The 24,711-nt window shown below is 36.1% G+C and overlaps 1 protein-coding gene across 9 annotated transcripts in view; it reads left to right on the top strand.

Moving 5' to 3' along the window:
• Positions 1-24,711, top strand: part of SLC13A1 (solute carrier family 13 member 1) — a 225,485-nt gene that overhangs the window by 47,186 nt on the left and 153,588 nt on the right. For all 9 annotated transcript variants that reach the window (XM_036905611.2, XM_036905614.2, XM_036905609.2 and 6 more), the window contains exon 7: positions 15,506-15,657. In XM_036905611.2, the coding sequence (XP_036761506.2) occupies positions 15,506-15,657 (152 nt within the window). The remainder of the gene's footprint in view (positions 1-15,505; positions 15,658-24,711) is intronic.

Below are 24,711 nucleotides of genomic sequence, written 5' to 3'. Positions count from 1 at the left end.
ACTGTGTTGTACACTTGAAACTAATGTAATGTAATACTGTGCATCAACTACCCTTCAATAAAAAATAATTATTAAAAAAAAAAAAACAAGTGGGACATAAAATACCCCAGCAAGGGCAACAGAGGCCTAGTCTTCCAGAAGCAAAGCAACTAATTCAATCAGCAAGTTGCAGGAAGGGAGTATGAGGTGAAGAGATTTATGAGTCTGGAAGGAAGGCAGTGTGTGCAATTAGAAGAGTACACACTCTATGCACGTAGGCAGCATGTCTACTTTGTTCACCATTTAATCCCCCAGCACATTACATTGCCTGGCACAGGATAAGCATTCCATAGATATTTATCTTAATTAATTGAATAAGAAAGGAAGAGGCATTCTAATAAGAGAGTGCAATGTTTTCCAAAACCCCAATAGGTAAAAAGCAGGGCTTTTTCGGGTAACTTCTCCAGTATAGGTGCTAAGGATGAGTTGTGGTAAGTTAAATCTCTGGATGGGTTGGGCCAGGTTAAAAATAGCTGTTTTTGCCAGGCAAAGAAGAGTTTAGAGTTTCTCTTAGGGGAAATAGAAAGCTTGGAAACTGGGGGCAGGCAGTATGGTTAAGTTCTGGCATTAAGAACCTCATTGTGTCAACAGTGTGAAAGGCAGAGGATATAGTCCTAACTGGACTTCCTGGTTAATAAGAATATGGGGATGAGAGAAACCAAAATGTAGAAGATGCCTTATTATAGGAAACTCGGTAAAGGTAGATGTGACACCACTGCTTGAGACTGGGAACACAGAGGGAGGAAAAAGTTTTCAGTGGGGAAGGTAAGATAATTTGGGTACGATTTCAGCAATAAAGATTAAGATCTGAGTTTGGGAGAGGCGAACAAGGCCTTTTTATGTTCCACATCTACTTAAGTTAGATATAAAATGGAAGGAATATTTATATTCACAATGTTTTGGTCTTCTATTTTCTTTTTGGAGCCAGTGGGGAATTTTGTTGAATTAAAACAAATCCTGTGTGTTTGGCTTTGTATTTGAACTACAAGTCGAAAAATATTCAAATATTACTCCCTTTGAGGGGGAATGTTTAAAATAAATTTCAAAGAACAGGAAAAAAATAAGGGTTTAGATTCTTTTTGGTAATTTGTACCATTCTGCTATGTTCCTACTAAAAATAATTAAAATTAATATAATTTTAATTTTATATTCCAACTTTATACATTTGAATCATCATTTAGTAAAAAATTAAGGATTTTTCTAAATTTAATTAAAATCTCTTTGTAGTTATAGAATCCTAGATCGATGAATAACATATTATTTTGATTATTATAGTTTTGTATTATAGTTTGAAATCAGAAGTTATACTGCCAGATTTGTTCTTCTTTCTCAGGATTGCTCTAGCTTGTCAGGGGATTAATTACCCTTTTAGTGAAAAGAAAATCAGGGTTTAGAACTAAAAATTTATCAACCCCAAAATTCTCATTAATAAAACTGCGATGTTCTGATATATATATATATATATATATATATATATATATATATATATTAATGATGATCACTTTGCCATTATTTCTGCTGCTGCTGCTAGTGATGATTATATGTTGGTTTTGAAATTGATGGACATCCAGTAGTCCCTCATATTCCATGAACTATAAAGAAGTAGACATACCTAAGGGTCATAATCCTATACTTCATACCTAAAAAACAGAGGTCTTCCTTGATTCACCAAGTTCTCCTGCCACTGTAGGCCATGGCCCAAACCTTAACAGATACAAAGTCCAAGGTCAGGAAATCAGTAGGGTTAGTTTCTAGTGAGACCTTTCTTCTTGGCTTGTCGATGGCTTGACTTCTCATTGTGTCTTCACTTGGCTTTTCTACTGTGCACAAGCAGAAAAAGAAAATCACTCTTCCTCTTCTTCGAAGGACACCAGTCCTATCAGATGAAGGTCTAACCTTTGTGACCTCATTTAACCCTACTTCCTTAAAATCCCTATCTCCAGATATACTCAAATTGCATGTAAGGATTTCAGCATATGACTTTGGGGGGAAACAATTCAGACCACACACCATTTATGCTTGATTTATAAAAATCTAAATATAATCAATTTATTTCCTTCCTCCTGAACAAGTTAAAGACCTTAGGACGTTTCAGCTAGATGATCCCTTCATGTTTACATGCTACTATTTTCCAGTTTTTTAGTTCTAGCCTATTATTCTCCTATAAATTATATAATAATATTTTTAGATCAATATTTTGCAGGATTATGTACATATTTATGTCTTCACTTAATATTATTTATTCTCAAAACTTGCATCTGGGATCATGCTCCTTCTGCCTGAATATATCTTTTGAATGTACTTCAGAGAGTGTTTTTGGAGGTGGATTCTCACTTGTGTTTGATATAAAAGTCTTTATAATTCCTGAAATATATTTTTGTGGTTGTAGAACTCTAGGGTGACCATTATTTTTTCTTTGCACATTGAGATGTACTTCTACTGCCTTTGACTTCTTTGCTGTTGAGAATTAGATAGCTGCCAGTCAAATTACCATTCCTATTGGCAGTCTTTTCCCTTTGGTTACTTTAAAGATGCGTGCATGTGTGTGTGTGTGTGTGTGTGTGTGTGTGTGTGTGTGTGTGTGTGTGTATGTAGGTTGAATCTGTATATTGGTCTTTTCCAACAATTGTGAGAATTCTCAGCTGTTATTTTCTCTGGGTCCCCAGTAGAACATATGTTAAACTTTCTCAGTCTGTCTTCCACACTTCTAAACATCTCTTTTTATTTTCCATGTCTGTATCTTGCTGGACTACAATTCAAATAACTTCAGATCTATCTTCCAGTTCATTAATTCTCCCTTCAGCTGTGTCTGTTTTGTTGTTCAACTCATCCACTTAGTTTTTTAATTCAGTTATTTAAATTTTAATAACTATAAATTCCATTTGCCTCTTTTTATGATTTGCTTGGTAAGTTTTATACTCTCTTCTTACTCATATTTTCTAACCCTTCTCTAGTTCTGTTAATTTCATAAATAAACTTACTTATATTCTGTGTCTGATAACTCTAGTGTCTAAAGTCCTATGGATCTCTCTCTTTGGCCTCTTTTTGTTTTCTGCTGGTTCTCATTTTTGTTGCTTTATTTTCTTATGGGCTTTGTGATTTTAAATATTGAAATGCTAATTTTCCTTGAAATTCTCTGAGAATTCTATAAGTCCTGGGTTGCAGCTGCATGGAAGAGTTTTGAATTATATTACTATATTTCTTTTTACACAGGTAACACCGGTATAGGCTAAAAATGCTTATGGCTGGGAGTTTTCAGTGTACATTGTTTTCCCTTAATTCAGCATGAGATTTCCTTGCTGCTTCTGCAAAGATTACCAGCTTTGTGAGCATTTTCCTATGCAATTCCTCACACAGGGTGAGCCTTAGGCATTATCTGCCATCCCAGCAATCCCTGCAGAAGAATAAACTGCAGTCCTCACGTCAAAAAGCTGCCTAGTCACTCAAGATTCTTACTTCTACTTTCTTTGACATCAAGGCAGATTTCCTACTTTTTTATCAGTTTAGTGACACATTTTTAAAGGTGCTTTAAAATGTTGTAAATAGCACTATATTTAACAGGAAATTCGATTTGTCATGCAGCTAGATAGAAAAATCTGCTATACTCTTTGTATTTCAGTCATTTTTATACTATAAAAGTATAAGATTTTTCCCAATAGCATATAGACTCTTATTTTATGCTCTTCATGAAGAAATTACAAAGGAAGTTTCTAAATACTTACCATTTAGGATAGTAGCATTTTGTAAGATATATCCTGGATTTAATTATGACTTTCAGTATTCCTGAAAAAGCAGAATTTTTATGAAGAGTGTTCATGTCTGGAGTGCTAAATTTCAAATTTTTTTATATTCATCATACTATTATTATATAAACTAATATCCCAATTTGTAACAATGTAATTCTTTATTGGCTACAATGCATATAAATCCTATTTCAAGGAGTCTTACTCATAACTTCGATTTTGTTACCAACTTCTCTGAGTTGCTCAGGTTATTACTGATTAGACTTTTACCAGTTCCTCATGAAGAGTTTGTTCCTGTAGCAGAAGAACCTCCTCTTCCATTTTCCTGCTGTTCACTTAGGTATTATCCTCTTTCTGAGGTTTCTTTACAGAAACCATTTCCAAAAATCCTTTAAAGCCATATGCACATTATGGGAGGGCTGATTTAATTAAAACTAGAAAGGATAATCTGTTAACCACTTAACCAAGCACATGTAAACTGAATAGGCTGAGAGCGAACAAAGGAGACCAGCCCCTCTGTCAATCACTTTGGAATTTTTACTCTACCCTCACATTTTACCTACATCATCCACCAATGCATGGGCCACACAGGCACCAAGGCCAATGTGTACAGTGATTATTAGGGAAGATACATTTACTTATTTTTTTAGGGTAAAAATATTGCATCTTTAATAAGATGGCAGATTGAGTGGGCCCATTTACCTTCACTCTGACCTGAATCTCCATGAAAACAAGAACAAACAGACCTTTAAAGTCATAAAACAATTACATAAATGTCAAGAGAGGAGATGACAACAAAAAATCTTGGAAGCGAGAAAGTAAAAGGACAGGTGGGAAATAACTTTGTTGTCCCACAAAAGTGGAACCCTTATCAGTGGGTTAGGAAAGGCAACAAACAATTCAGTTTACACAGCAACAGCTCTCAAAAAATTTTAAATGTTGAAAGTGGCAGTAAATAAAAAAGTTGCTTATAATACTGGTAAATCCTCAGATTTCTTCCCCAACTCCACATGGATGCAGCTGCTTCTCCTTCAACAAACAGAAGTGTAATCTTTAGACATTCTATAGCAGAGGATAACGAGAACCAGACATTGTTCAGGGTCAGAGGAGGGTTTTACAATGAAAATAGGGGCACTGAATGCCAATTTATTTGCTGACTGGTGAAAACTGCCTTCTATCCCACTGTTCTCAGTAGCCAGGCTTATGCTCTCCTGGAGTCAGCAGGCAGGAGACAATGAAGTTCTTCCTTTAGGAATGCAATCAGCTTAAAAGAAAAGATGAAAACACATAGCCTAGGGTTTCTCCAGCACAAGTCCCAGTCAGATGACACTATCGTGAGGCCCACAGTCAACAACAAATCCCAAAGTACATGTACAGAGCTGCCAACCAGGTTTTAATTTTCTTAAATATAAGCAAACAACAAAAAATTCCAGGACATCTTTAAAAAGCCTCAGGCATGAAAGACAGAGTTCCAAACAAACAGAAAAGAAAACAAAGTTGGCAGGAGACAGTAACCATACAAGTTCAGATTACCTCTATTCAGAGAGATAAACAAACTGCATTCATGAAATATTATGGCATTTCTTTTTTTCACAACATATATGTTTCTTGTTTTATTTTTGCTCCTTTCTTACACAAATATAGCATACAATATATGCTCTTTCACACCTTTCTTTTTTTAATTTTTAGTTTTTAACAAATCTGTACTCCCTTCATCCATTACTCCTACCCTCCAACCCTGCCTATGATAACCACTCATCTGTTGTCTGTATATATGACTTTGGTTTTTGTCTCTCTTTTTTTTTTTTTAGATTCCATATATAAGAAAGGTCATATGATATCTTTCTTTGACTTATTTCACTTACCATGATTCCCTTGAGGTCCATTCATGTTGTCACAGATAGCAATATTTCACTCTTTTGTATGGCTGAGTAATATTCCATTAGAAATATATATATGTGTATATAGAATGGAATACATACATTCTGTTCATCCACTGATGGATACTTAGGTTGTTACAATATCCTGGCTATGGTAGATAATGCTGTGATGAACATGGGAATGCGTATATCTTTACAAGTTAGTGTCTTCATTTTCTTCAGATAAATACCCAAAAGTAGAGTTGCTGGGTGACATGGTAGTTCTATTTTTTGTTTTTGGAGGAAACTGCATATTTTTTTTCATAGCAGCGGCAGCAGTTTACATTCCCACCAACAGTTCACAAGGATTCCCTTTTCTCCGCACCCTCACCAACACTTGTTATTTCTTGTCTTTTTGATAACAGCCGTTCTAATAGGTGTGAGGTAATATCTCACGTGGTTTTGATTTACATTTCGCTGATAATCAGTGATGTTGAGCATCTTTTCATGTGCCACTTGTATGTCCCCTTTGAAAAAATGTCTACTCAGATCTTCTGCCCATTTGTAAATTTTTGTTTATGTTATTGAGTTGTATGAGTTATTTATATACTTGGGGTATTAGTTCCTATCAGATATATGATTGAAAAATATTTTCCACCATTTAATAGGTTGCCTTTTCATTTTGTTGATGCTTTCCTGTGCTGTGCAGAAACTTTTCAATATGATGTAGTCTCATTTATTTTTGCTGTCAGATTTAAAAAATCATCACCCAGTCCTATGTGAAGAAACTTGCACCTATGTTTTCTTCTAGAAACTTTATGGTTTCAGGTATATATTCAAGGCTTCAATCTATTTTTAGTTAATTTGTATGTATGGTATAAGGTAGTAGTCTAGTTTCATTTTTTTGCATGTGGTTCTCTGGTTTTTCTAGCACCATTTACTGACGATACTGTCCTTTCCCCATTGTTTGTTCTTGGATCCTTTGTCATAAATTATTTGACCATATATGCATGGATTTATTTTGGGGTTTTCTATTCTGTTGTGTTGATCTATGGTATCTGTTTCTATGCCAATGTCATACTGTTTAATTACTGTAGATTTATAATACTGTTTGAAATCAGGGAACATGATTCTTCTAGGCTTGTTTTTCTTTCTTAAAATTGCTTTGGCTATTTTTGTGTGTGTGTGGTTTCATACAATTGTTAGATTGTTTGTCTTCTTCTGTGAAAAATGCCACTAAACTTTTTATAGGGATTACATTGAATCTATAGGATGCTTTGGGAACTAGGGACATTTTAACCTGGGTTCTTCCAATCCATGAACATGGAATATCTTTCCATTTATTTGTGTCTTCTTTAATTTTGTTCATTAATGTCTTATGGTTTTCAATATACAGGTCTTTCACATCCTTGACTCAGTTTTTTCCTAGGTATTTTATTCTTTTTGATGCAATTGTAAATGGGGTTGTTTTCTTAATTTCTCTTTCTGATAGTTGGTTATTAGTGTGTAGAAACACATGGTTTTTGCATATTGATTTTCATAACCTGTAACTTTATTGAATTTATTTATTAGTCTAACATTTTGAGGGAGTTTTTAGGTTTTTTTATTTGTAATATCATGTCATCTATAAATAGTGACAGTTTTACTTTTTCCTTTCCAATTTGGGTGCCTTTCATTTCCTTTTCTTGCTTTATTGCTGTGGCTGGGATTTCCTATACTCTGTTGAGTAGAAGTGGTGAAAGTGGGCATCCTTATCTTGACCTTCATCTTAGAAAAAGATCTTTCAGCTTTTTGCCATTGAGTATGATGTTAGTTGGGGGCTTGTCATATATGGCTTATATTATGTTGAAGTATGTTCCCTCTATGCCCACTTGATTGAGTTTTTATCATAAATGGATGTTGAATTTTGTCAAATGCTCTTTCTGCATCTAATGGGATAATCACATGATTTTTATCATTTTGTTAATATGTTATTTCACATTGATTGTTTTGCAGATATTGAACCATGCTTACATCCCTGGAATAAATCCTACTTGATCATGGTGTGTGATCCTTTTAATGTATTATTGAATTCAATTTGCTAATATTTATTGAGGGTTTTACATCTATGTTCATTAGGGATATTGGCTTGTAATTTTTTTCTTGTAACATCCTTGTCTGGTTTTGCTATCAGGGTAATGCTGGCCTCATAAAATGAGTCTGATAGAGTTCCCTCTTCTTCAACTTTTTGGAAGAGTTTGAGAATGATTGGCAGTAATTCTTCTTTGAATGTTTGGTAAAATTCACCAGTGAAGCTGTCTGGTGCTGGACTTTTGTTTTTTGGGAGGTTGTTGATTATTGATTAAATCCCCTTAGTAGTAATTGGTCTGCTCAGATTTTCTATTTCATTATGATTCAGTCTTGGTAGGTTGTATTTAGAAATTTATCTATGAATGGCATTTTTAAAAGAGGGGAAAAAAGGAAAATAATAAAATAGAAAATAAGTATTTAAGATAGATATATAATATAAAGATAGAATATATAGATCTACTATAAAGATAGAAAGATATAAAGTATAAATGGAAAATTTAGTAGAAAAAAATAGAAACAAGATAAAATAATAGTAGTTTAATAGAAAGAATAGAGAAAATAGAAAGAATAGAGTTTAATAGAAAGAATAGAGTTTAATAGAAAACTACATAAAAAATTCAAGAAAATTTCCATAATGGAAGAATATAACTTTTATGACTGAAAGTCCCACTGATGCTAGACCAAGAAATGAAACAGACCCATGCAGGGAAGGCATTGAAATTTCAGAATACTGTGGATAAAGAAAAGACCCTAAAAGTTTTCAGAAAAGGGAAAAAACTGATTCATTAAAAAGATTAAGAAATGAATGGGTGAGGACTTCTCTACAGCAACACTGGAAACTCAGAGACAATAGGAAAAAATGCCTTCAAAATTTGGAGTAACATCTATTTTCAATCTATGCATAGATGTCTACTTGAACTATCAATAAAGTGAGAGGGTACACTAAAGTCTAGATAGCTTTTTGCAGGTCTAGAGAAAAAAAACTACTAGATTTAGAACACACAGGAAGTCCCTGGATAAGACCTCTTTAAAACATGAAATTGGTAGAATACTTGACATAGACTAAGTATTGTTTGACTGTTCTGAGGGAAGATTTAAACATGGAATTTTGGGGGATGCTTATTGGTAAGTATTTCAAAACCTAAGCAAGTAAGAAGGGCTAAGGAAGAAGACAAAACAGGAAAAGTAACAAATATCATATCACTCAGCTGGTTAATAGTTCTCTAGACAATATTCTGAACAATGAACTGTACTCTAAGCAAAATTATGATATAGGCATAAAGGGAGGATGATGGAGAAAAGTATGAGTATATTCAGTTGAAGAGGTTGTGAAAGAAAGTTAACTTCTCATCATCCAACATAGTGGAAGTTTAGTTGTAATACTTACAACTGAGAAATCAGTAGATAGTATAATGTGAATATTATTGAGGTAAATTCAAATAAATACCTGAAAAGAGCTAGATTTTAAAGTGGCTGTCTTTGGCAAGCAGAAAATGGCTAGCAGGAACTAATATTTTATGCAATTATACTTGCATAATTTTTTTAAATATAAAAAGAAACATTAATGTTTTCATACCACACTCACCCTAGTGAGTTATTTTGTACAACCCCATAGAGAAAACTGGTTTAGCCTGTGCTGATTCATGTATGTACTTTAAGTACGCAAGGTTAGAATTGAGAATTTGCAATCAGTACCACCGGGTGGCAATACTGAGTTGTATCCGGACCTGTAAGATTTCTGTTCTAAAACGTCCCTCGAGCAACTCCAGTGTGATGTCATACCATTCTGCATTTTGTCATGTCCTAGACAAAATTTTTCAGCCACTTAGAGGAATTTGTGGAGGGCATACTCACAAGGTCTTAGATTTCATATGTTTTTGTGAAATATTGTAGACAAAATTGGAATTGAATAAAAACAACGGGCTATAATTTGCTGTGGTAAAAGCAATATGAAATATAATTAAATGTAAATGTTAGGTGTAGGTTTAAAAACCCACATAAGCCAAAAGTGTTCTGGAAAGTAGGATGGTACAAGGAAATCATTGAGAGGAAACTCAGATGCATGGATTCAAATCTGAAATCTGCAGTGACCAGCTATGTCACTTTTGAGACTCATGTGGCTCTTCTGAAAAATGAGGTCTTTATACTAGATAATATCTAAATACTTGCCTGTTCTAAATGGTATATTATTCTTTTATTTATTGTTTATGGTAAAAAACCTTTTTTATGATCTTGGAAGTTACAAAAAGAACCAAGAAGATAACAGATACCCCCCCAATCCCATTGTTAATGTTTTGACATACTTCATTTCCGTCTATTTCTAAACCCATACAAATGTGGATACATTTTTTTACTTTTAAAGACTACGTTTTTCTGTATATTTAACTTCACATAGGTCTTCTGTCATGAAATATTAAAAAACATGCACTTTCCCATTCACAGTGTACCCATGACAGTGTCCTCAGTCCCCTCGGCACAGGAGGTTTTCTCTGACCACTTCATCCCTGACTGTCTCCAGCCTCACCCCCTAGAAGCTTTGCCCTCCCTTCTTTGCTTTGAAATTCCTGTGTTCTCTTCCAGACTCTAAGGAAAAAGTACACCACGCCACCACCACCATTACTTCCCACCACACACATTTCTCATCCACTTATGGAGAAATGTGCTTCTTTTGTTGTCCTGACATCTGCAAACATGTGGCCTCAGATTGTGGGTTTTACTTTCTACCACAAGCAGTTTATTCCACATCCCACCTGGGCTAGGGTCAAACTCTTGGTTGTCTTGGGCAGAAGACTAATCTGTGGAGGACCGCCCTTTCCTTATTCTTGTAGTTCTGTGCCAGTAGTTGGCTCAGTTAATGGTTCATCTCAGGTTTTCTTAAAAGCTCTATTCTGCCCATTGCGTTTGACTACTGTCTCTCTGGTCCTTAATCTTTACCCCTTACTAGAGTCTCTCCTCTTTGACTGGTTCAGCCCAGCAATCATGTGCCCTGAGCAAAATTAACAAGCAAGCTGACTGCATGGGGCTCCTGTTTACTGGCTAGATAGCACAGGTAGGATTCCCCATCCCACCTCTCAGTACCTCCATTTAACTCTTAACATGTATCATGATGTATTAATGTTACAGTTTACTACAGAATATTGATTTACCTTGAATTTTTAATGTGCTCCTAAATTGACAATGGTATTTGCATAACATCACCTATGTGCAGTAGCATTAATGTTTGTTTCAAGGGTCTTTACTTAGGTAAAAAGTGAGGGAAATCTATAAGGGAAAAAGCATGACAAATATATTACTATTTTCCTATTTTGATTTTTAAATTTTATATCTGCCAATGCATTTTAACCATTGTGTTGTGTGTATGTACATATATATGTATGCATATGTGTATATATATGTACATATATATGCAGATATTTGAAGTTAAGCTTTTATATGAAAACAAATTTTATCTTTGTAGTTTTGAAATATTAACCTGGCAATGAAATTATATACACATTACATCTTTACGTTTCCATTCTTATTATCATTTTAATAATAGCCAAAGGATGCATCACTTTCTGGTTTGCATTTGAAGTCTTGCCTACAGTAAAATGGTTAATATGTAAGCCCTAAATTACAGCTGTCACTTTGTATTAGTATAAGAATATTTAAACTTATTTTGCTATTTTATTTTTGCATACCATTTGTTTTTCAGGTTTTATGGAAACATTGTCATATGGAAAATACCAGTAATTTCCATGTAGGAAGTAAATTTGTAAATTAATTTATTTTGGGTTTAGAGTAGGTGACCCTGGGATCTCACCTTTGAGTCTATTTGAAAGTAAAAGCAAATTACAATCCAGTGCACCAGGCCCTGCCATGTTATATGCCATTCCCACATCCATGATGGCTTTTCATGAGTAGAAATGTTTTCCATTTCATGATTTCTCAAAAAGGTCTTTCAGTGCTCATGTTACAGACAGCATGCTTATCTCTATGGAACAGGGCAGTTCTTCTGTTTGTGTATTTCTTAAACACATCTAACTTTTTTTTAAGTCTGCAGTGTAGGCCAGGTCTGAAACAGACAAGACTTGGTGCACAGAGACCCATAGGAGGTTCTTACAGTAACCTAAATCAGAGACAACGTTGCTTACATCAAGGTAATAACAGTGGAGATGGGGAAAGTCTAATGGAATTCAGATATATTCAGGTAAATAACACTGACAAGATTTGGTGGGTTAAGGAAGAGTTTTCAAGGCAGTCAAGCAATAGAGTAGGGTGTCTGAGGGTATGAACTCTAAAGCAAGCCTACATGGCTTCAAAATCCAAGTCTGCCATTTCCCAGTTCTGTGACCTTGGGCAAGCCACGTAACTTCTCTCTGTCTCATGTGTCCATGTGTAAAGTGGAATAATAACAGTACTAACCTCATTGTGTTGTTAGAATAACATGCATTAAACCATTTATTTGATTTTAATTTATAACAGTGCTTATTACATACCAAGCATGGTACAAATATTTGTGGTGGCAATACTGTTAGCTTATATAGGTGATCCTGAAGAAGCACTAGGTTTCGGGAAGGAAATAATGAATTTGGTTTTGAAGATTTGGGGATCAGAGGTTTATTTAAGACATTAAAATTTTGTTGAACAGGCAATTGGATATATAGTCTAAAAGAAGTCTGGGCTAAAGATAGAAGTTTGTAGTAGTCTGGTATATCTATGTTCATCAAATAGATGAAAATACATGAGATTTTCTAAGGAGAAATAGTACACTGAGAAGACATAAGTGCCCATGGCAGAGTTTCAGGCAATTTCAGTATTAAGGAAGGATAAGGGAAAATGACGTGGCAGGGGAGACAGAGGAACAGGCAGAGATATAGAAGAAGAACCCAAAGGGTGAGATATCACAGAAGCTCGAAGAAGAGTTTTCCAACAGGAAAAAGTGATGAATTCTTTTAGGTGCTGCTGAGAGGTCTACAAAATTGAGACCAGAAAGTATTCACTAGGTTTATTAATATAGAGGTTACTGATAATTAGAGCAAGTACATTTTGTGAGGGCTAAGGAGATGAAATAAGATTGGAGTGGTTAAAGAAATGGAGTCAGTAGACTACTTTTGAGTAGTTTGGCTGTGAAAATGGAGATTCGTTAGGGCAGTAGTTTAACTGAGAGCAATGTTAAGGCCTTTTTTTTGTCTGTAAAGGTGACTTGAAAATGATTATATGTTGGTAGGAAAATTTCATTAAAGCCTATTGTTTAGGATTTCTAAGAAGGCCTGAGGGATTGTGGTCTAGAAACAAGAAGTTGGGACAAAGACCTTTACTCAATTGTGTACTATGTCAAGAATGAGGAAAAGGTGGGGCAGATGCAAGTAGGTTTCTACATTTGATAGTGTGACTTCTGTCTGCTAGCTTCCAGCTTCCCTGTGGAAGAGGAGCTGAAGCTACTGATGAAGAGTGAAGGGAGCATTGAAAGGGAGGTGTAAAAAAGAGTGGGGTAGGGTTTAATTTTCTTGTGAATACAGGTTGAGTAGTTTAGTTAGAGAAATAGAGTAGAGTAGAGGGGTGGCAAGGATGCAGGAGTTGAAAGGTGTGATCATGAATGTGGGGAACCCAATCACCTCTGCTGTGGGTAATTTTCACCAACAATACTTGGCTGTTCAGGGGCAGACATGACACAGAGAGTGAATGACTGGGCTCTTCCAACATTGAACTTTTGTTAAATAAGCACCATTCAAAGAGACCAGAAGGAGAATTTAGGGTTTGTTATATAAAGGTAGAGAGAGTCTATCTTGGGAAGTTCAACTTTGGAGAAAGTTGAAATATTTTCCCAAACTCTCTCTAACGTGTACCATCAAGGGGGACAGAAGGGAGGAGCCTCCTGTTGACCTCAAAATGATGAAATAGATACTGAGAAACCACCACTTGGAGAACTTGGGAATCTGTGACCAAGACTTAAGAGATCAGTGGACTAGTGTGTGACACACTTGTGAAGAACTTGAAAAGCCACAGCTGAACCTCCTTACCTAGTGGAGTTTCACCTGTACTTCCACCGACGACTGGCAGAGGCGTGGCAAACATGTGGAACGAGTGGTATCTGTTTCATTTGGAAACCAGCTTTCCCCAAGAGAGCTGCTTGGCAGGGCAAGTTGACTGTCAGCATAAAGAAACTGGACGGACCACCACATGTAGCAACCGCAAGTCTGTCATAAACAACCAAGAAGAGACGCATTTCCTGCACAGAAGAAATAGCGATCTGATGTTCTTATTTGGGTGATAGGAATCTTTTAAGAATTCATAAATTGCCCACTAGATGGAGTCATTTTGAACACCCATCCAGCCTAGATTACTAATGTCCTGTCTTAATTATACCAGTCAAATAAGACCTCTCCTAATCCTTACCACCCCTCTCCTGATCCTGGCCATCCATCCCCTTCTACTCCAAATATAGAGGATTTAGGAACTTTGACAAGCAAGTGGTGGGAAGAATTGGAGCTAGAAGCAAGAAAAAAACCAAACCCACAAAACCAAGGGCTTTTAAGCAGGCCTGACCTAGGGGAGAAGAGAAGGTGTCACTTTCAATAACGCTGATTGTTATTAAATGGAGGGCTCTCGTTTAAACTACTGAAATGAGGTCTTTTTTTTTTTTTAACTAAACATGATCAAAAGGTTATTAAATGAAGTGACCAGAAAAGTTATAGATTCTGCCCCCGATTTCAATCCAGGGACACCACAAATCAGACCAACAGAGTGTGTTTATACGGGCCATGGGTGAGAGAAGAAATGAAGTTATTGTTGCCTTGTACCCTAGAAAGCCCTTTTGTTAAATAAAACACATTTGAAATGATGATTTTTCAGACGGAGCCAGTCCAGAATGTGCTGCTGCCAGGGTGGGACTGTAGGAGAGGATGACTAAGGTAGAGCAGAGTTGAAATTCTCTATATGAGGTAAAAAATATGTTAGGCAAGGATATTTGAAGGGTTATTAATGAAGATGTTATAGTTATCCAGATGTCCAGATGCTGACGGGACTGGAGGATAGGAACGCTGTGCGCCAGATGCAAATGTTATCCTAAATGATAGCCGTGGGTGACCAGGAAATCAGAATATCATATTCAAAAGAATGGAAAGAAAAATAGATATTTAAAGAAAAAAATGTATTTATTTTCATGGGGATAGAGGCTTAATATTCTGGGACAGATAATGGAAAGCAAGGCGAAACTCTAACTCCATCTCTTAATGCTGAGGTATATGCAGTTGAAAACATTCAATATCTAAAGAAATCAGTTAAAGCACCAGTGCAGGGAAACACCCACAAAAAGTTTGCAGGACTCCGGGACTACGCACCACCAGTTCAGTAGAAAAACAGTGGAAAGATTTGGAGGAATGGTAAGGAGGAAAGAAAAGAGGAAAGAGGTAGTCCAGGAGTAAGAAAGAAGGATGAGCAAGTGAGCAAAATTATATTTGTAAAATAATACAGTGGTTTCAGATTAAACATTTTTACTGTAACAATTCTGCTGATGGCAAGACCTCCTTGGCTTGCAGATGGCTGCCTTATCGCTCTGTTCTCACTGGTGGAAACCAGACTCTGTGGTCCACTCCTTTAAGATCACTAAATCATGATCATGATCTCATCTAACCTCATGATCATCTCACCTAGCCCTAAATGCCTTCTAAAGGCCCCATCACGCTAGTGGTTAGGACTTCAGCATGTGAATTTAGTGGTAGAAGCAATACATTCAGTCCATAAAAAATGCTACTACTGCCTCTTAGGAACTCAAATAAAGCTGTTCTCATAGCATATTTTCTTGTTGAACAGAACTCAGGCGCAGGAGCCAAGTATCGAACAAAGAAGGATCACATGATGTGTAAACTTGTGTGCTTGAGCGTTGCTTACTCTTCTACCATTGGTGGGCTGACAACGATCACTGGGACTTCCACCAATCTTATCTTTGCTGAGCATTTCAATATGTAAGTAAAGTTATTGGAGTGGTGATTTAATAATTTTAAACACAAACATATGAGAATTATTCTTACCTGATTCAGAGAATCTGAGGACAGAGATGCTACAATGCATTAACTCTGCTTTATTCCCCATCATGATCTCTAGGTCAAGAGACCTTCCCTTCTAAGAGTTAAAAGACATGCTGAATTAACAGGTGCTTACAGAGTCCCCAGGTCAGCTCAGAAGAGATAACTCCTAGCTGACCACTCTGATCAAACAGAGAAGACATATTTAGTTACCAATATTACTGCAAATGATGGTTAACTGACATGGAAAGGGATTACAGTATTTGCATAGGACAATTTATGTAGGGTTTGGGGACTGGCATTTGAACTTAAATGATGAGTAGTGAAAAAAGGTGCTAATTACAGATGGCTTGGCTTTGGAATTCAAAAAGATTTGAAGAACTGGGCAATTAAAAGAAATAGCAGTAATGAAGTAGCAGATATATGACTCTAGGTATAAGTTTGGAATTATGATGTCTATCCATTGCAGAAAATGGGAACTTTTGGGTACACTCAGATCACTTGGGTTAAAATTCCACAGTTTCCAGAATTCAAAATTTCACAACTTACTTTGTAAAATTGAATAATAAAAAAGTACATTACTCTCCCAAGACTTAATTTTTTCATATCTAAAATAGTCACAGTTTATATGATTATTGGGAGAATTAAATGAGGTAAACTGTGTAAAAATACTTGCTACTATCTAAGAACTATTGAAACAGCAGTTTGAAAGTCCATGCTTTTTTGTGAGAACTCAAGTCAATAATACACCCGAAGTATTTTTGAGTATAATTAGACAGATAATTGTCAGAATTCTGGGAAGGTGGGCAGCATTGTGAATACCTGGAATAGGATTTAGGTCCTTTTCACTGGAAAATTAGGGTTCAAATTCAGGAAAGCTATACTCTAAAAACCAGACTTACAGACTCTACAAACTTTTGGAAATTACTTGCAAAATGTTGTGCATGCATAACTTTTCCAAGAAATCCAACACTCAAAAACTGTCACTCTCCAATTCTAGAAAGAACTTTTGTACAAAGGTAAATACTCTTACAGCAGTTTAAGGAGAATATAATACAGACATCCATGCATATTTATTGTTTCTATGATTACATATCCATCATATATACTCTAACACCTGATTTAGAAAGGAATCTTGGGAAGAGATGTGGCTTATAAGTGGGAGACTTTTGAAATTCACAGTGTCAGAGAGGATGTATCCAATATATCCCCTAATTCAAGACAGGAAATGGTACTTGATTCCTTTCTAAAAACTACCCTAAGACCCTTTCTCATAAATTCCCCAAGGAAAGAGATTCCACATTCCAGTCCTCTTAGTAAATTTCTGTTTCTAAAATTTAGACCATTTTTTTATTGTTGTATCCTTATTGGTATTAGAGAATGGCTGGTTTCCACTATTCCCACAAAGTTGGATATAACTGAATGTTGAAGTAGTCCATACTGAGTTTGTCCTTGGTTTGTGAGTTCTTGCATAACGTATAAACCAAATTCTCTTTCTTTTATTCAACTATTCCTTTGACTCTTTGAATGCATTAATCAATTTGCAATGACACATTGAGAGCATTGTAGCACTTTGAGCAAAATGTTCCAATAACTATTTTCCCTAAGTGCCTCTAATTCTATTCATGGGAATTTGGCCAAAATAGTTTTTAAATTTAGAAAATGCTTAAAATGTACTTTGAAATTTGGTGGGGTTTTTTCTCCAAAAGGTTGTTTTAACACTAGGAATTACATGCAAACTGGAAAAAAAAACCTCTAAGTATTCCTTCTTGATGGAAAATACTGGAATAGAAGGGGTAAAACAACCTTCCATGAACAAATATAATGGATAGTGTTAAACACAGTAAATATTTAATAACTTTTTCTTAAATATCATTCCTAAATAATATAACAGTATCCTAACGTAGCAATGGAACAAAATGCTTTCAATTTCATCAGAACAATTCCAGAAACTTAAAACTACAGAAGAAAAGATTTATATATTCTTTGTCCAGATGGAGCTGGAGAGAAGTTGACCTTTATTTCCAAGTCTACTACAGTAATAATACCATTTTGTCCTCTTGACAGTGCTTACCAGCTTTTTGAGCAATACCAATGATCATTTTGTACAATTGCATTTGGGGTCTTGCCCAGCACCAAAGAATGCATGAAACCTGAGAGTCAATGATTTCCTACGATTGACATTTAGGGAAAGGTTCCATCTTACAAATAAACAATGGGAAGTAGAGATTGGGTAACATATTTCAAAGCCTTTATCTATTTATCTATAACCTATATATGCAAAATATATTTATGTATGTTTATACGTATATAAAATATCTCTTGTCCTCTTTTTATACAAACAAAATAACAATGAATTCTGAGAAAGCTAAATTTCATTCAGTGTAAATAAAAACAGACCTTCATTCAGTCAGTCAATCTACAAATATTTATTGAGGATTGACGATGTGCAAAACACTGTTTTTAATTATTTTTTCTTTTTAATAGAAGTATATTTGATACACAATCTTATATTGGTTTCAGGTATACAACACAGTGGTTCAGCTGTTACCCATATTATTAAATCCTCACTCCAACTAGTGTAGCAACTATCTGTCAACATAGGAAGATATTACAGAATCATTGGCTATATTCTCCATGTTGTGCTACAATCCCCATGACCAACTTATATTATGATTGATATTTTTTGTGCCCCTTTATCCCCTTCCTTCTTCCCAACCACCCACCCCAACCTTCCCCCATGGTAATCACCAGCCATTTCTCAGTGTCTGTGAGTCTAGTGCTATTTTATTCACTTTGCTTTGTTTTGTTTTCAGATTCCACAAATAAGTGAAATCATATTGTAGTTGTCTTTCCTGCCTGGCTTATTTCACTTAGTATAATACCCTCTAGGTCCATCCATGTTGTCACAAATGGCAGGATTTCTTTATTTTTATGGTTGAATAATATTCCATTGTGTGTATATACCACATCTTCTTTATCCATTCATGTACTGATGGACACTTATGTTGCTTCCATATCTTGGCTATCATAGATAATGCAGTGATAAACATAGGAGTGCATATATCTTTTGAATCAGGGATCTTGTTTTCTTAGGGTAAATTCCTAGGAGTGGAATTACTGGGTCATATGGTATTTCTATTTTTAGCTTTTTGAGGAACCTCCATACTGCTTTCCACAGTGGCTGCACCAGTTTACGTTCCCACCAACAGTGTACACATCTTCGCCCTTTCTCCACATCTTTGCTAACACTTGTTATTCCTTATCTTTTGAATAGTGGCCATTCTAAATGGTGTGAGGTTATATCTTATTGTGGTTTTGATTTACATTTCCCTGATGATAAGTGATGTGGAGCATCTTTACATGAAGGACTGTTTTGAATTCTTTTGGAGAATGCAAAAATAAAATCTGCCAGGAAGATTATTCCATCTGGTTGTCTAGACAAAATGTACATACATGAAAAACATTAAAAATTTTTAAACATAATAACATTTGTTTTTTTGGCAGATAGGGAGAAAATAAAATGACATGTATTAAGCCCTTTCTAGATAATCTGCATGCATTATAGTGCACACTTACCCTGTATGTTCTTGCTGTGGAGGTGGTATATAATGGGGCATAAAAGCATAGGCTCTGGGGCGAAAATGTCTGTGCTCAAATCTTAGCTCTTCCATTTACAAACTAGGTGACCCTTGGACTTATTACTTAATCTCTTAAGTTTTCTACCTTGTCAGAAAAATTAGGATAATAATAAGATCTCTTTCTTAGAGAGTTGTTTAGAGTTTTACTTATAATAAATGGCACTGTAAAAAATGCCTAGCACAGAGCATAAGCTCAATAAATGTTGGTTCTTCTTATTTTTTTTATTATTAGAGTTGATAAAGTTGAGGTTCAGCTTAGTAGATTGAGAACTAAGCCAAGTTCAGTCACATCCCAAAGGCTGTTTCCCTAAAAAATTACCTCCTGTACAGGAGGTAAAACAAAAACGAGGGCTGTAGCTACATGCAGCACCCCTCGGTCATTAGAGACAGCGCGGCCCTACAACATGGCCCGATCTTAAAAGAGCTAAACCCCATGATAATGGAGAAAATAAACGTAAATAATTCACAAAACCAAAGCACAAAAAGCCAGTAATAGATTTTTCAGGGAAGCAGTGGAATAGTCTGTGCATGTTTTTGCTCAGTTTAAAATAACTGCACAGATCAGTATTCTAAGCATCTGAGGACAGGAGACCCATTGGGAGTATATTACAAATAATGAAAGGCAGAGCCAGGCTAGTTGTGAAGTGATAGGAGGACTGAGACTCAGGACGCTGTAGAGTCAGAAGGTGGTGGGTAATTAAGTGTGAGGATTTAAGGGTAAGGAAAGGTAGGGCAAATGTGGGATTTTTTTGCCTATATAGCTGTATAGGTAGTACATAAACTTCTAGAAAAAAAAAACGGCAGGTTCATTGGAGAAGTTAAAACATTTGATTTTGGGTATATTGAAATGGCCTGCTAAGTGCCTATCCATAAGAAGACTCTCAGCAGGCATTTGCAAAGTGGTTCAAGTTGGTTATACATTTGGAGGCCATATATATATAAACATAGAAATTAAAATCGTGAGTGTGGAAATGGTCACATAGGGAGAAAAAAGTTAAAAATATCAAGACACGAAGAGACTCTTAGAAAATATTGACAAGAAAGATGAGAGAAGTTAATCAAGGTAGGTAGAGAACCTGGAGCATGTGGTTTTTTGAAAGGCAAAGGAGACCATTTTCAGAACAGAGGCTGAGTCGGGAGCATGCAGTGTGGCAGGAGGGTCAGGTAGGATAACGGTTGAGAACAGGTTTTTTGTTCTTATCAGTGTCCTCTAAGCGGTCAGATTCAGCAGAATAGAAGGGGGTGAGGCAGAATTCAGACTGAAGACAGTTAAGACATGAGTGAGTAGTAGGGAGGGGAAGAGAGCTAGTTTAAATGATTCTTTCAAGTTTGACAAAGAGAAGAGGAGAACTAGAATGTCATGACCCGAGGCCGGGTGTTCCCCTAGGAGAAGAGCGATGTCAGTTTTGTTTTACACTCAGGAAAAGGACATGGTAAAAGAGGCATGTGAAGTCTGGGCACAAAAAATGAGAGAGAATATTGATTGGCTAGAGTTGGATAGAAGCAGAACGGAATTAGAAAAAAAGGAGTAGAAATGCTAGTCTTGAAAAGAATGCCGTCTCCTCCTGAATGACAATGAGAGGAATGAAGAAAACAAATGGAGACGAACTAGGACCATGTGTACAGCCATGTTTCCTTTCACTGATGAGGAACCCGAGGCTCTGAGTTGAAGTGACAGGAGCACTAGGCAGTGGAGGCACTGCGGCGAGGTGGAGGCAGAGGGCCCGAGTCCCGGGGCCCTTTCTGCTCTGCAGCCTCACTGCTTCACGGACCACATGTGATGGTGACAAGTGGACAAAATTCTGAAAAAGCAAATTTTCTGCCAGTAACAAGACATGACTGCATAAGTATTCACATTCACGTGTTGCATTTTCTTTTTATAAAATGTAAACATGCATACATCCTAAATATTACTTGAAATCATTGCAAAGCTAAGTGTGTGGCTAGTTAGACTGAACCATTCCTTTGTTGTCATGAGCTGATGTGTAGCTTGGAAGGTGATTTTCAGAATAACACTAACAAGACTGAGCTAGTTGTCAAACTCAACTATCAAGTATGACATTTCTTGTATTCTTAATCTTTGAATCTAGAACATGTGGTATCTAAATTCTAACTCCCCTGTGATTAATTCACCCTTAGTGTGGACTGATCCTTGAAATAGGGCATTTTGGAAATATTCTTTGTTCCACCTCCCTCCAATTAACAATCTTACAGATTCACTATTTTCTTATTGGTTTCTCTGTTAAGTAAATCCTGCTTGATCAATGCTCTCTACCTAACCCTTATTCCATTCCGCTCCACTGAAATACTCTTTTAGTCATCACCCAATCTCTTCCTCTCCTAACACTATTGTTAATAAATACCACCCTGTAATTAATCCATTTCTTCCTACTCTGATTCCTGAAAGACTCTCCAACTCTATCAATTTCTTTTTCTACTTGTGAGGACATATCATGTGAAACTGTTCAGTTACTCCTAAACTGCCATCTCCCTCTTTTATCATAAACTATATTCACATTTCTATAAACTTGTCTTAACCATACACATGTACAACCACACTCCCTGATGATTGCAAGTTTGTAAAGGCTGAATGAACCATTGACTTATTCTTCTTTTAGCTCACAAAGAGCACAGATAAGTGACCAATAAACATTGGTTAGATGAACTGTTCCAAGACATAAATGAAATGCTTATTGTTCTTGGGAATCATTTACATAAATAAATAATCTTAAAATAAAGTATAAGGGGAAATATTATTAGGGACAATTACTGTATTCATAACAGAGTAGTTTTTATAGATCCAGATCATTTAACAATTACAACAGCTATTAGTTAATACAAAAAACAATCTACCAAATTAGGAATGGAGGATTATCACAAGTAATTTCATAGCTGCTGGTTATCAAAGTATATAACTTCCACTTGTGGGTGTCTGCTGTGAAATATGTGGGCAGATGTACAAAGAGCTTGGAAGGAAGTTGTATTGTCAATGATTAGCATAGTCACTGTTACTAATTATGTGTTAAATAATAACTACTGTAAATTCACAAACCAAGAAATGGTAAAAGAATGACTGGCTTAAATTCAAAGCTCACCTCTCTAACCCCTCTTCTTGGCTAATTTCAGGGGGAGAAGGTAAACTCGTTAGCTAGCAATAGCTACCTTCAAAAGTTACCGTGATTTTCCCCTGGAGACATGAACAATTATATTTCCTGAAAATAATTTCTCTGGCAGATACCAAGGATTTGGATATTGCAGTTTGGCCTCAGACCTTGGTTCAAATTCTAATCTTGCCATTTATTAGCTTAAACTCTATGAATATCAGTTTCTTCCTGTTAAATGGGGGCAATAGTAGAATTATGACATTGCTATGAGCATTAAGTGGCCTGATGTGTACGTCACTTTTAACAGAGGTCCTGGCACAGGAGATTCTTAGCGATGCTGGCCATTATTTCTGCCACTTCTACTTTTAGTATTGCTGTTAGAAACCTGAGCTTCGCTCTGAATAACAAGTAGTTAATATTTGAAAAAGAAACCTCTGGAAGTACACAAATACAAAACTGAAAAGTGGCTTTGATTCAGAAATAAAGCAATCATTAATCAAAAGGACTATAATGAGTGTGAACACCAGCCTATAGTGCTCTTAATAGCCAAAGTCTGTTTCAAGGCTGTACATTTCCACAACTACATCCATTCTTTTAATACAGTTTCTATGTATTTCATTAGTATTAAAGTTATTCATCATTTTGTAGTTGAGCAGAAGAACAACAACACTATCTTTCTAAGTTTCAATATAGACACACATACATGTTTTAGGGCAAAGCATGTCTCTGTTATGGGGTAATCATTTCTATAATGTGCCAAGATGTTCTTATAGCATCAAGTTTGTACTCCTTCTTATGGATATTTTGCAGTGTATGTGGAATTTTCCATTTTTGCTTGGGAGCTGGAGTTGAGGACACTATGCATTAATGAAAAGAAGTTGCATTTTAAACACTCCTCCTGGGTTAAAGGTCCAGCTTGACTGCACAGTGGGACCTTGAGAAGTCTGCTACCTGTCTGAGATTCAGTGTCTTCCTGTGTAGAATGGAAATGTAATGCTTTTCTTACAGGATTTTTGTTAGAATTTAATGTCCTTAGCTCATCTGCTCATTTCTAAACCTCTGCCTGACCTCTAAAACTTAGAGTGCTCCAGGGTGATTCTCTGTTCCTCTTATCTCAACTTACCTCCAAAATTATCACACCCACATCCATGGTTTATAATATCGCCTATGTGTTGGTACCTGCCAATTTATATCTCTAATCCATCCTGTCCTTTCAGTCCCATACACAATTATTTAACTGCCTATCAACACAACTACTTGGAAAGCTAAGGGAAATCTCAAATTAACATGCCCACAGCAGCTTTCTTGATCTACCACTCCCTTTCCTTTCTGCCAAACCTGTTCTTCCCTCAGACTTCATTTCAATAAGTGGCCCCTTTTCCCTATTTCCTGCATTTTGTCCCAAATATATTTAAAACATTCATCTTCACTGATATCAATCTAAATTAAGCTAAAATGTGTCCTATACTCCCTATGCTACTCTACCTTACCCCTCTGAAAATCTTCCTTTATCTTCTAACAGATTTCCCTATGTACTTGTCTTCTATTGCTGTGTCAAAAATCACCATCAATTTAGTGGCTTAACACTGCATGAATTTATAATCTCATAATTTCTGTGGGTCAGAAGTCTAGGCACAGGTTAGCTGAGTACCTTGCTCATTTTCTTACCAAGCTGAAATCAAGGTGTAAATTGGGGCTGTAATCTCTACAGAAGTTCAGGGTCCTGTTCCAAGCTCACTCGGGTTGTTGACAGAATTCAGCTGCCTGAGGTTTGATCACTGAGGTGCCCATCTCATTGCTGACTGTTGGCATAGGGTCACTCTCAGCATTGAGAGGTAACTAATGCTGGATCCTTGCGGTATGGCCCCTTCCTGTGGCATGATGGAACCTTCCTTCTTTAGGCCAGCAACAAAGTCTTTTTTGTATGGGCCCACCTGACTAAGTTAATCCCATTCAAGAGACTCTCCCTTTTGATTAAATCAAAGTCAATTGATGGGGACCCTGATTACCTCTGCAAACACCTTTTACTTTTGCCATAAAAGAACTTAATCACAGGAATGAAATCTCATCATGTTCACAAGTATAATCCACAGAAGGGGAGAGGATTATGCAAGGCACATTCCTTGTAGAACACAAGCAGGAATCCTGGGGCATCATCTTCAAACTTTACCTACCACAACCTGGCTTCCACTCTTGCTGCCTTCAGTCTTGAGAATCCACCCAGCCAACACATTTTATGTAAATCACAA

Source organism: Manis pentadactyla, chromosome 7 (genome assembly GCF_030020395.1).
Source record: "Manis pentadactyla isolate mManPen7 chromosome 7, mManPen7.hap1, whole genome shotgun sequence".
In the NCBI taxonomy this organism is placed as follows: domain Eukaryota; kingdom Metazoa; phylum Chordata; class Mammalia; order Pholidota; family Manidae; genus Manis; species Manis pentadactyla.
This window is presented reverse-complemented; position numbering and strand designations above follow the sequence as displayed.